This window comes from Platalea leucorodia, assembly GCF_965183815.1.
Source record: "Platalea leucorodia genome assembly, chromosome: 6".
Lineage (NCBI taxonomy): Eukaryota > Metazoa > Chordata > Aves > Pelecaniformes > Threskiornithidae > Platalea > Platalea leucorodia.
The window spans coordinates 13,089,995-13,101,842 of NC_138828.1; the positions used below are offsets into that span (position 1 = coordinate 13,089,995).

General features: G+C 45.1%; 1 protein-coding gene across 2 annotated transcripts; it reads right to left on the reverse strand.

Moving 5' to 3' along the window:
* Positions 1 to 438: 438 nt before the first annotated feature.
* PCDH18 (protocadherin 18) lies at positions 439 to 9,765 on the reverse strand. Of its 2 annotated transcripts, none has more exons than XM_082314786.1 (4): positions 6,946 to 9,765; positions 5,915 to 6,000; positions 5,616 to 5,779; positions 439 to 1,367 (listed from the first exon to the last, which is right to left on the reverse strand). In XM_082314786.1, the coding sequence occupies exons 1-4, from the start codon at positions 9,448 to 9,450 to the stop codon at positions 685 to 687; spliced, it is 3,438 nt and encodes a 1,145-aa protein (XP_082170912.1). In that variant the 5' UTR covers positions 9,451 to 9,765; the 3' UTR covers positions 439 to 684. The 2 variants fall into 2 exon arrangements, with proteins under 2 accessions (XP_082170912.1, XP_082170911.1); XM_082314785.1 differs by having other exon boundaries at positions 5,915 to 6,003.
* Positions 9,766 to 11,848: the final 2,083 nt, after the last annotated feature.

Consider the following 11,848-nt stretch of genomic DNA (forward strand, 5'->3'; position numbering starts at 1 on the left):
CCTTTTTTTGCAGAGATAACATTGGAAGCCCCATCACTGAATTCCATGATTTGTTCACTTGCACAAACACTTACTTGTAAAAGAGAGGAAGACCCCAGCCTGCAATAATCCATTGATTAGACCAAAAGCATCAAAATAAAAAGGACATTTTAGGTTTCATGGGAGTTGACAACGCTTTATTATAAGAATGAAACATTGCAACAAGGTGTTGGATCATTTATTGAAACTAATGTTTGCATAACTTTTCAGTGGTTTGAATTCGTATTTGTAACATTTGAGACTTAAAAGAAATAATAAGGGAAAGGAATAGCCCCCGCCCCGCCCCCCCCCCCCCCCTTTTTTTTAACATGCCTGTGTGGCAAGAATGCTGGAAGTTTGACAAGGGTGGTACCATCTATATACATTTAGGAAAACATGCTTGCTGTGGGTGTACAAAAATAAAATTTATTTGTTAAATTACACATAAATATAAGGTACAAATGTATTTTTAAAATACAGATAAAGATAATCACACTTGCATTGTGTACATATGAAAATACAGTATTTTAATATTCAACATACACAGACACATTTATGATAAATGCAACTAGTTGGCAATGCCAGTTCTTCTCAGTCTGTTTTTTGTTCTTTATTTTTTTTCCTTCCGGTTTTCCATAAATATGGAAAAATAGGCTTTTGAAACAATTAGGTCTGCCGGACATCTTGCAGCAGCTTGTTAATTTCTGCCACCAGCTCACTGGCATCCATGAGTTCGTGTTTACCATCACTGAGGTGGTTGAGCACGTTGTCAAAATCATCTTCTTCGTAATTCTCTGGGATCTCCTCCATGGCTGGCAGCCATTTAGAGGAAGGCTGCGCGCTCGAGTGAGTCCCCAGAGCGGGCCCGTTGCTGGCAGGATTTTGGAAATGTGTGCTGGCTGCCCAGGCTGCCACCCCCTGTGGATAATTTACAGTCTTGGCTGGCAAATGTCCCTTCCTGCGCTCCAACGAGTTGGAGCGATCCATCTCATTGCACTCCGTGTAGGCATCCAGCGAGGGAGGCAGCAGGCGCTGGAAGACGCTGCTCATTTCAGAGAGGAGAGAGGAGGTACAGGTGTCCCCCGACTCCTCCTCGCTCTGGCAGTCTTTACCAAACGTTGAAAAGCTCTTCTTCTTCTGGCTGGCGTCAGCAGGCTGTGGATCTTCCTCGAGGCCCTGCTGCTGCTGCTGCTGCGGCGGCAGCTGCAGCTGCTGCTGGGGGGACTGGAACTCCTCCCCAGGGATGAACATGTTGCTTCTGTAATCGGAGGAGGGAGAGGGCAACGGTGGCATCCAGCACTGGTCAGAGTGCCCCAGAACCCGGCACTCCTCCGTGCACAGCCGCATCGCTGCAAGAGAGAAAAGAGGAGAGTGAGCATCCCCTTCCTGTTGCAGATCTCTCTTACATTCGCAGGGACTAACACAAGGACTGAACTTCTCCAAAGATGTTCAAATCGGGCGTTTGGGTTCACTTTCTGTGTGCAGGAAGGTGGCAAATACAAATGGTCTGGATCTAAACTTCCATTCTGAATGGTCTCAGAAAATGAGAACAATAAATGCAGGACACGTAAGACAGTAATGTGATCTCTTAGCTAGGACTGAAGATAAACATGTAAATCCCAGGTGGAAAACAAGCACTCGTGACTTAAAGCCATTCACTCCCTTTGTATGGTCCTGTTTCATTAAAAAAAAAAATAATAAAATAAAATAAAATGAAGGTGTTTCTACCTCCTAGCATTTACTTAAGTTTTAGTGAAGTCTTCCACATGCAATTAGAGAAGCACATCAGAGTAATAAAGTGGGAATAAATGGAGAGCGGAAATAAAGAAGAAAGAACAATAACATGCAGAGGGATCTCCCTCTTCATTAACACACCTCCTTTTGATCTGACAAGGAGGTGTATGTTGAATATGAGGTGATCCACTGCCATATTACCTTTTGAACTGAATCAGTTAAATTTTAATCCAGTATCAGAATACCTAGGGCTTAATTCACACCCCGTGTGACTCCAGTGTTTATACTGGAGTTACGCGGAGGTGCACTTGCAGCTCTGTAGCTCAGGTTACTGGACCGTGCTGGCTCTGGCGCTGGCACAAGGGGGGCTCTAACCCCAAGGTGGGCATCCAGGCCAGCCAGGAGGGCTGGAGAGCAGAAGACTACAGAGCTGCTCTTTCAGCTGCTTGGTGTTAGTGGTGTCTCCCAGGGAGAAGCAATACGATGGGGCAAGTGACTGCATCCCTGGGAGCTACGCTGGCCTGAACTGGCCCATGGAGGGGCACCGCGAGAGTCCTCCGCAAACACCTGAAGAGGTCTGGGAATGGTCCCTGGAAGTGGAGACAGGCAAAGCCCTATTTGACAGACCTGCAAAGAGAGATGTGCCAGGAGAGAGGCCAAATTTTCCTCTCCAAAGGGAACCGACTCTCTAAGACACAAAGCCTCGGCTCAGGCTGGGCGCTGCCTGGGTGCCTGGCGGACCTGCAGGAGAAGACCTAGGCACTGCAGGGGCCACTAACTTGAATCTGAGTCACATGTTTCAAAATAAAGTTTTCAGAAACTCCAGACTCTTTGCATTATGCATATTTTGACCATTAAGAAGCTTTTGCCCTAATTCTCTATCAATTAATCATTAGATTAGCCCATGCAGAACACAGTTTCTTTTTCTTTCCCTCTTCATATATTGAACACATAAGAAATGTTTGCAGTCATGCCCCGTAAGTTTTCCTCGCTTTCTCATCACGTTTCCCATCTGGCTCTGGATCCACTCAGTTTATCAAAAAATCTTTTTGCAATGGTGTAAGCAGAACTGAACAGAGTATTTCAGCTCAGGCCATACCAGTGATTGATAAAGTCCTACTCTTACCCTGTCAGCGTTATTTATCTCTGCGCTTTACACAGCCTATCATATTGTTTGCTTTCCTAATGCCCTTTCTGTTCCTCTGAGTATAAACTTTCTCAGTGTCTTACATGCGAGAGTATGAATTTCTTCAAGAATACAGGTTCAGGCTGCAGGCTGGATATTGCACAAGCTACTGCAAATAGCTTGCTGATCAGTGAGCTTCAAACAAAAAAAGCAACCTAGAAAATATCAGGGGCTGAAGTTTTGATACGAGTGACTGAAATGCCTTCAAGTGCTTTGTTCCAATGTATGAAAAGCACACGTGTGCTGTTTTACAGAAAATGCCTAAGAGTTAGAAAAGAGAAAAGACATCGAAGTGATCCATGGAGCCTGGACCAGATCTCAACTCCTCCCAGCAGGTGAGGATTATTCTTCTAATTAAGAAGACTCGTGTAAATTAATGGGAGACTTTCAATGGTCTAGCATTTCATTAGCAGTGAGGGTTGTCTTATTGGGAGTTTTGTATCAGGGTTGGTTTTGGTATGAAATAATAAATTCTGACATTCCTGAACATCAGATCGAAAGATACTCTGAGGAAACTGAATGGTGTCACAGTCTGTCCTTAAATCAGCAATAAATAAAAAAAAACCCAAATGCACAACAGCATTTTTTTTTAAAGCTTATTGGTGAGGATTTAAAAAGTGAGAGAGGAAGAAACAAGTCTTTCAAGGACAGTTATTGAACTTTCTGCTCACATCATTTTTGAAGTTTCGAGGGACCGGCTCCATTCCCTTCCAGTTCCACCTTAAAGGGACACACTGAAAGGACTTTCTCACAGCATTTTGCCTGTGTCCAGACTGACAATGCAGAAACCTTTCAAAATGGAGAACAGGAAACCTCCAGGAAGTTTTCTTTTCCTTTTTATTTGTTTGGACTGCAGCTCAATTCAGGTCTCATCTGAACAGGTTCAACATACTTATCTGATGGATTAAGACCACGCATAGAGGCAAGAGGGCATCTGGGCGAGATTAAATGCCCGTCTCGATAGCCCAACCCAGTTCTGTCTGTACTCAGCAGGAGTTTTCGTTACTGTGAATGTGATTAGCATTGGGCGAAGGCCGGGCACTTTTGGAAATCCTACCCTTTGCCTTCCTGTTTAGAGACCAAATTGCAAGAGCTGAAAATGAGTCATGGGCATTTCAGCTAGCCAAGAGGGTAACCGCATCCCGCCGGGAAGGGGCCAGCTCTTCCTTGGCAGCAGCGGGGCTGGATGCCAGTGCCAACAGCAGTGCACTCGAAGTCCCCCTGGCAACTGAGAGCTCCAGCAGATCCCTCCCTGCCTCCTCGCTAACCACAGGAGAAAACGAGACATGCTTCATGCTAGTTGGCAGAGGAATAAGCAGTAGGAGCTGGGGGAAACGAGGATAAAAAACATTTTAGGACTCCAGATTTCCGTTAAGGATTCTGAAAAGAGAGTAACTTTTCGAGGTCTCTGGTTTTGAAACATTGGGTACGTAAGACTAAGTTGAGGAGGTGAAGGCCTGAGTAGGTGATACAAGACCTGTTCTAGAGCAAAATATACAAAGAAAATTTTGAAGTTAAAATGTATAAGAAGAACAAATGAAACTTTTGGGGTTTACTCTTGCCTAGCGTAACAACATATTTCTCAGGTACAACGCACCAAGGTCAGGTACGATCCCCTCACCGGTGTTTTCCGCGGCAGCAGAGGGAAGGAGCTGCAGGGCTGCTCTCCTCCAGAACTGGGCAATATGAGGGGGTCGCTTTAGGAGGGACCATGTCCTGCACTGCCCCACAAAGCAGTGCGCCCCCGTGTATAAAATGACTTTACTAAACCTTTTAAGTTTACACTCTTGGTTCAGTGAACCATACTGAAATTATCCATCCCTGTCCATTATACAGAGAGAACTAAATATGATCTGAAATAAGTACAAGATCTAGGGTACAACCAGTGGCTGTACAATTATTAAAGTAATTACACAATTCCCGTATCTGTACTTAGTGGGATTTCCCATAGCCTCTTTTATTCAACATATAACTGGGCATAAATTTAAAAGTGGTACTCCATACACATGAATATGTACGTGTGTGTTTATCTTACTTTCTCTCACCCTTTTCTAGCTTTTTTCTTTTCTGCCCTCTGCCACTGAATTGTACCCCTTGAGCTCTTTCTTCTAGAAATTAGGGTTGCAAGATTTAAAATCTGGGACATATTTAGATCCTTCCCTCGCCACTCGAGCTCATTTTTCAGTGGGAAAAAATACACTTTTCTTTCTTCTCCATCCATATTTCCAGACCACTTTCACAATCCATTTCTGAACGGTAGAAGTTTGTATCATATGGATCAAACCCACTGTGGAAAATGTATCTCCCAAATTATAGTTCAGTGTTATTTTTAACAAACCACAACTGCCTGGCTTTACAAAAACATCCACCCAGTCATTAAAAGTCTAAGGCCATGGAGGAGATCGTGCTTTTGGGGGGAATTTGGAGCCAGCTCATGATGATGTGAATAATAGAAAAAAGTAGGCATTGCTCTGGGCAGATTTTCAGTTGTGTCTGAGGTTTCATTTTACTAGATATGTGAAGGCTTCAGCTCAATATTTATCATGAAGCAGAGTAAAAAGGAAGGAAACACAGGACTTGAAAGCTAAAGAATTTTTGCTTTCTCAGTAGTAGCTTCATCAAAGTGACAGCCAGGCAGCACTGTAAATAAACTGTTCAGCTTCCATTGTGCTCTTACCTGCAGGAATTCTCCCATCTGTAAGGAAAAGGTCACTGAATCCTTCCCCAAGAAGTCTGTCAATTGGAGACTCTCTCCCCAAATCATAATCACTGTCTCCAGCTTCACTATCACCCCGGCCACTGTCTTTCAAGCTGAATTTATCCATATCTTGTAGCGCATACCTGTGAAGAGAATTGTGGTAATGGTGGAATTACATTCTCTCACGTATGTTATATTCCACTTTTTGATTAAAAATACACATCTGTATTTTCTGATACATGTACATGCGTGTGCAGCAGAACAGTCCAGATCCTTACCTGTAGCTTCTGGAATACTTGTTTCCTCGAAAACTTGGCCTTGGTTGATACTGGCCCTGGTGAAGCATCGAGAGAAGCTGAGAAACCTGCTAAAGAAAAGGTGAAAAGACTGATTTCTTGAAATGAAAGCTCAAATTCCTAGTTGTAAAACCACTAATTCACTCCACAGGTTGGTTTGTTGGGTGTTTTTTTTTTTTTCTTTAAACTTTAATTAAATCAAATTCCTGCACATATATAATACATTACAACAGACTATTTTGTAGCATAGTGTCTGCCACAGGAAACATCTGAGGACCTTGTACAATGAGGAAATGCCCTGCTGTTCATTAGCCTCTGAACTCATAATAATTCATTCATTAACAAGTAAAACAAGTAATTAAACAGAGGTGGAGTTTTGTTTAGATTAGAATCAACCCCTTACCATTCCAGGATCCTAATTCAAAATAAAATGTCATTGCTCTACATGTAAAGAGTTCCCAGGACACAGCTCTCATTTAAGCCATTACATAGCATTTGCAGTAAAAACCGAGATGGGTAGTCTCAAAGTTTGAGATACTACGATCCTATATTACAACAGCCGTACTTAAACTGTGTGAGTGTTTAACCTTTTAGTTCTCCATCCCCATGAACGAAAGAATTTCCTGTATTGTTTCTCTATATGAATGCTCTGGCACTCTTTCTTAAACAGAGCTACACAGAGGGAAAGGGAAGGGAAGGCAAGTAAGGGCGAGTGAGCAGTAAGCCAGAGCAGAGTACTGTCTGTGTTACACTCTGTTGTTTCGACCTGACAGGGAAAAACCAAGAAATAATGCTATTAATAACAGATTTAATCCTGTTCCCCATGGTAATGGATTCAGTTGATGCTGGAGTAAAACTGCAAAGCTGTGACATCTAAAGAGAAATTCGTAACATGTTCTCATTAGGCACAGACCTAATCGCCCGTTGCTCTCACAGGCTGCACGCAGAGCACCCCCGTGCTCCCAAGTGAATGCATGAGCGCATGGGTGTGCAAAACGAGGTATGGACCTTACCTCAACAGCCGGCGTAGCGTGGGTGAGTTCCAGCGAGAAATTTTCGGGCACGTGGTTAGAGGAGATTGTCACCAAGCTGTTCAGCGATTGGTGGCTGTGGTGGCTCTGCCGGCTGCTCATTTGTCCCCTTTCCAGGGTCGGAGAGGATGACGGCGAAGCTCTGTGGTGAGATCTGATGGGTAAAGTGCCATTAACCGTTGGCACTAATGTAATGTCCCCTTTGTGGATCTGTCTTGAGGGTCGTTTTGGGTGGTGCTGGTAGGTCGATTCCGCCACGCGACAGTTGTAGGACCTGGTGTCCTTTTTCTCTCGATTACATCTTGTAGCAAAGATAACCATAATGACCAACAACACGGCACATATTGATCCTAAGGATATAATTGTTATCATGGAGACATCCAGGGAAGGCTGGCTTACCAAAGTTGCTTCTGTGCTTGAAAATGAATAAACATACTCAAAAACGGTACATTTCAGGAGTGCTTTAGTACTAAGCTGAGGGCTGCCTTTATCCTGGACTATGACAAAAAACTCCCATTGTTTTGCTGGAACTGATTCAACGCTCACATTGATAGAGATGTCACAAGTTTTGGGATCCATCACAAAGATGCTGTTTTCCTTGTCAGCTGCTATGGAGCAGCTGAGTTCAGAGTTCATACCAGAGTCTCTATCTGTAGCCCTTATCCTGGTGACAAGAAAGCCAATTCCAGCATCTTTAGGGATTGAGATTTCTGCTGTGCTGTTGCGTAGCGCTGGCCCCACAATGACGGGAGCGTTGTCATTCTCGTCAATGATGGTTAGTACAACCGTGGTATTGCTAACAAGCTGCTGACTCCCTCCGTCCCTAGCTTGCACCATAAAGGCAATTTGATTTACTTCTTCATGATCAAAGGTTCGCAGGGCATAGATTGCTCCGTTGGAAGGATCGATGGTCACGTAGGTGGTTATAGAACTTCCCAAAATATAGCTCTCCAAAATAGTGTAGGTTACCTGCCCGTTGTCGCCTAGATCTGGGTCTGTGGCTGTGACTGATGTGATGTACGCTCCCGGAGAGTTATTTTCCAAGATAACAACTTCGTATCTGTTTGTCTGGAAGCGGGGTGGGTTGTCATTTTCATCACTGATTTGGACAGTAAAGTGTTTCACTGTGGAGAGGCTTGGCGTTCCCTTGTCCTCCGCTATTACAGTCAAGCTGTATTCAGATCTCTTTTCCCTATCTAGAGTGGCATTAGTCAAGATTAAATAGTTATTTTCATAAGTCTTTTGAAGTTTAAAGTGGCCGTGACCATGGAGCTTGCAAACTATCTCTCCATTCACGCCAGAGTCCTTGTCTTGCACTCTGACCAGGGCAACAAAAGTGTCCACGGGTGACCCTTCCGAAATGTAAGCTACCTCTTCTTTCTCTGGGGACATCAGGTTTAAGTTAATTTCGGGTCTGTTGTCATTGACATCCACAATTTTAATTATAATTTTGCAGTGAGCTGGAATAGAATTCGGCCCCAAATCTTGAGCCTGCGCATCGATTTCATAGGATTTGGTTACTTCATAGTCCACTTGCTTCAGGAGAGTCAGATGTCCTTTTTCTGGATCAATCTTAAAAGTCTCTATAATTTTGGCAGACACATGACTACTAAAAGAGTACACGACTTTACCATTAGCGCCCTCATCTGGATCAGTGGCATTGAGGTCTATGAGCAAAGTCCCAATCGGCGAGTTCTCCAAGAGCTGGATTATATACGACTGCTGCTCGAAAGCAGGGCTGTTGTCGTTGGAATCAGAAATGCTGATTTTCAGGAGGGACGATCCGGATCTCTGAGGCACCCCTTTATCTGAGGCAGTGAGCTGGAGTTCGTAACTTGACTTCAACTCCCGGTCCAGCTCTCTAACCACGATCAGCTCTGCGTACTTAGCACCGTCAGTCCTGGTTCTCACCTCAATACTGAAAAAATCATTTGCAGAAAGGGAATAAGTGTGAAGGGAGTTGTCCCCTACGTCTGGATCAAAAGCGCTGTCCAAAGGGATCCGGGTTCCTACAGCTGCGCTCTCTGATATTTCGATAGGGATAAGAGCTCTGGAAAACTGGGGAGAGTTGTCATTAATATCCAGCACTTCGACTTCAACGTGGAAAAGCTGCAGATGCTCAGTGGGCAGAGTGATCACATCAAACTCTATGGAGCAGTTTAAGTTTTTCTGGCAGAGTTGCTCCCGGTCAATTTTAGCTCCTATGCTGATTTCTCCGTTATCCTCACGGACTACAAGCAAGGGAGAATTCCCCCTCTGCATGGCTCGAAAGCGAACCGAGGAAGGGTTAGGCATTTTTAATAAAACATCAGCTACATCCTCCGATAGTCTTGCAATTACTGATCCAACTCTCTGCTCCTCGTAAATCCTGTATTTCAAATTCTTGCCCAGCACAGCCTTATTGAAAGATACTATCGCCAGTGCAAAAATGAATATAAAGTGCATTTTACCGCCGATTCGGTGCATTTGTAAGTTTTTGCAATTCATTTCTCCAAGCAAGTTAAAAAGCAATTATTTCGACTTCCTCCGGCACCTGAAACCCAGCGCGCATCTGGTCCTTTAAAACTTGACAACGCCTTTCCCAGTCAGCCAAGTATTAATATCTTACCGGATCAGAAAACTTTTTTTTTTTCCCCCGGATACACGCCGTGCCAGGAGCACCCAGATACAATCCGCACGCAATCCACGCTCCCGCTCCTCGGGCAGGAGGAGCGGCGGCCGGGCAGCGCGCCCCTCGCCCGCCGCCAGCACCCGGGGCCGGCCGGGAAGCCGGCGGAGCCGCACCCGTCCGCGCCGCGCACCGCCGCCCGCCTCCCCGCCCGCCGCCAGACTGCGCGCCGCGCCCGCCGCCTCCAGCCGAAACCCGCCGCGACTTCACTCCCCGCTCCCCCGGCGCGGCGGGGCGGGGGGAGCGGCGGGGCCCGGGGCGGGGGGCGGCTCCTCCGCCGGCCCCGGCTGCCGCCCGCCCGGGCGGGGGCGGGGGGGGGCGGGGGCAGACACACGGGCGACCGAGGAGAGGGCAACTTTAAATCAACTTCTCCCCCCTTTCCCTTCTCAGGGCACTTGCAAGCGGGTTTTTGTGATTTTAATTCCTCCCCGCCACGAAAAAGGCGACCGCGCTCCGCGCTGCCGGACTTCAGGTTCCCTTGTTTAACTAAGCGGGATCTTTCCACTGCGTTTGCTTAGTAAACGAGCAGGGGATGACGCCTCTCCGACCGCGCCTCAGGAGCGGCTTCTTGCTGCTTATTTACCTGTTACCTGCTTTTCCTCAACCTCGGCGCTCCTGCCCGGGGCGCAGGGATCGCTCCTTCGTTCCCTCAAACCTCTCCCCCCTCCCTGCCCAGCCAGTAACATTTTGCACACCCCTCTCCTTCCCCCGGCCCCCCCTTGCAGCGTGTCTGTCCTCAGCGCGGCTGCATGTGCCTGAGCTTGGCTCTCCTCTCCCTGCATGGGTGCAATTGTCTCTCTGACTGTTTCTGTGCTTGCTTTTTTTTTTACTTGCTGTTCCAGCGGTTCTTCAGAAGATCTTTTTCATCCTAGTTGAAAAAGCACTTCATGCTTCACCGTGACAATCTGCGCTAAGTACACCTTCTACATGCCAAGTGTTTTAAAGAAAAAGCCGCCACAAGATAGATAAGGGCTCGGAAAGTGACAATTTCCGTGCCTCTCTGCTATTGCTGAAAACTCTTCCCACGTTTACACTGCAACGCATTGGCACAAAATAAAATAATCTCATGGCTGAGTCAATAATGTGTTTTGTGCACACCAGCAACGCCACAGATCCTTATGTGAGCCTCAGGCGGCACCCAGGTCACGGAAGCTGATGTGTTCTCCCCATTTCAAATGTATCTATTTGCGATGGGCTTTCTATTTCCTCTTCTTTGCATTTGCTTTTTAAGTTGTTTATCATTTTAGCCGCAGTCTCGCCATGCTCTTCATTGTTTTTCTGCTAACTTTGTCCATTTGTTTATTAGGGTTGCCCATAATCATACCATCAGTCTTTTATTGCTCTTTTCTCTCTCTTACGTTCCCCGCCATGTCCAAAAATGTAAAAAGTAAATCTCTGATTTTCCCAATTTACTTACTCTCAGCAGAGCTCAGCCAAAGTCACAAAGAAGGTTCTTGCTGAAAAAGAAAGCAGAGGAGGCTCAGCGTGAACTCTCCTTCTTTTTAGGCATTCAAAAGCATTTTATAAGCCATTGTCTCTTTTTTTTCACAAACCAGCGCCGTGTGGCAAATTGTGCGGAATAGAAATGCCCATAATGAATGTATTTAGTACTGGGTCACGCTGATGAACATTCTGCCCCCATGAATAATACTGTTTTACAAGTTTGCAGCCCTTTCAAATTGCTGATCCCCAAACCCTATAGGCAAACTAGAAAAGCTAACACAAGCAACTGGGACTTTAGAAACCCATAGCCATCTGGCCTAAATCTCTAACAATCCAAGCCAATAATTATATCAATTCAGGCTTTAGTGAACCCCTTTGCAAACACCAAAAGAGCAAAGAAAGGAATTAGTGGCCATTCTAAGTTCTGGTGGAGAGAATTCAAAGATAACCTAATTCCATTAGTTCATGGACAGCTTTTTTTGCAGCTCTGATAAATCTTCCTAAAACATTTTTCCAAAACACCAGTGTAAACTCTTTTCTGACGATAATTGGGGAAATAGGTTCAATTAAATGCTGTTCTTAGTGTCAATAAAAAGTATTTGGTTGATAAAAGAAGTCACTGCCCCTTTACATGATGAGTACAGGAGATGAATAATTCATCGTAAAAATAATTTCATTGCTTAAAACTAAAATATTATATATACTCTTAAATGATAACGTGTTCTTCCAAGTCACTGTTGAGTACACTTAGATATGCAGAATTTGCTTTACGCA

Excerpts from the sequence above, each read along its gene's own strand:
- PCDH18 (XM_082314785.1), bottom strand. The coding sequence starts at position 9,450 with ATGAATTGCAAAAACTTACAAATGCACCGAATCGGCGGTAAAATGCAC. Across the intron at positions 6,004-6,945 it reads ACGCTACGCCGGCTGTTGAG|CAGGTTTCTCAGCTTCTCTC; the intron begins GTAAGGTCCATA and ends CCTTTTCTTTAG. Across the intron at positions 5,780-5,914 it reads AAGTATTCCAGAAGCTACAG|GTATGCGCTACAAGATATGG; the intron begins GTAAGGATCTGG and ends TTCTCTTCACAG.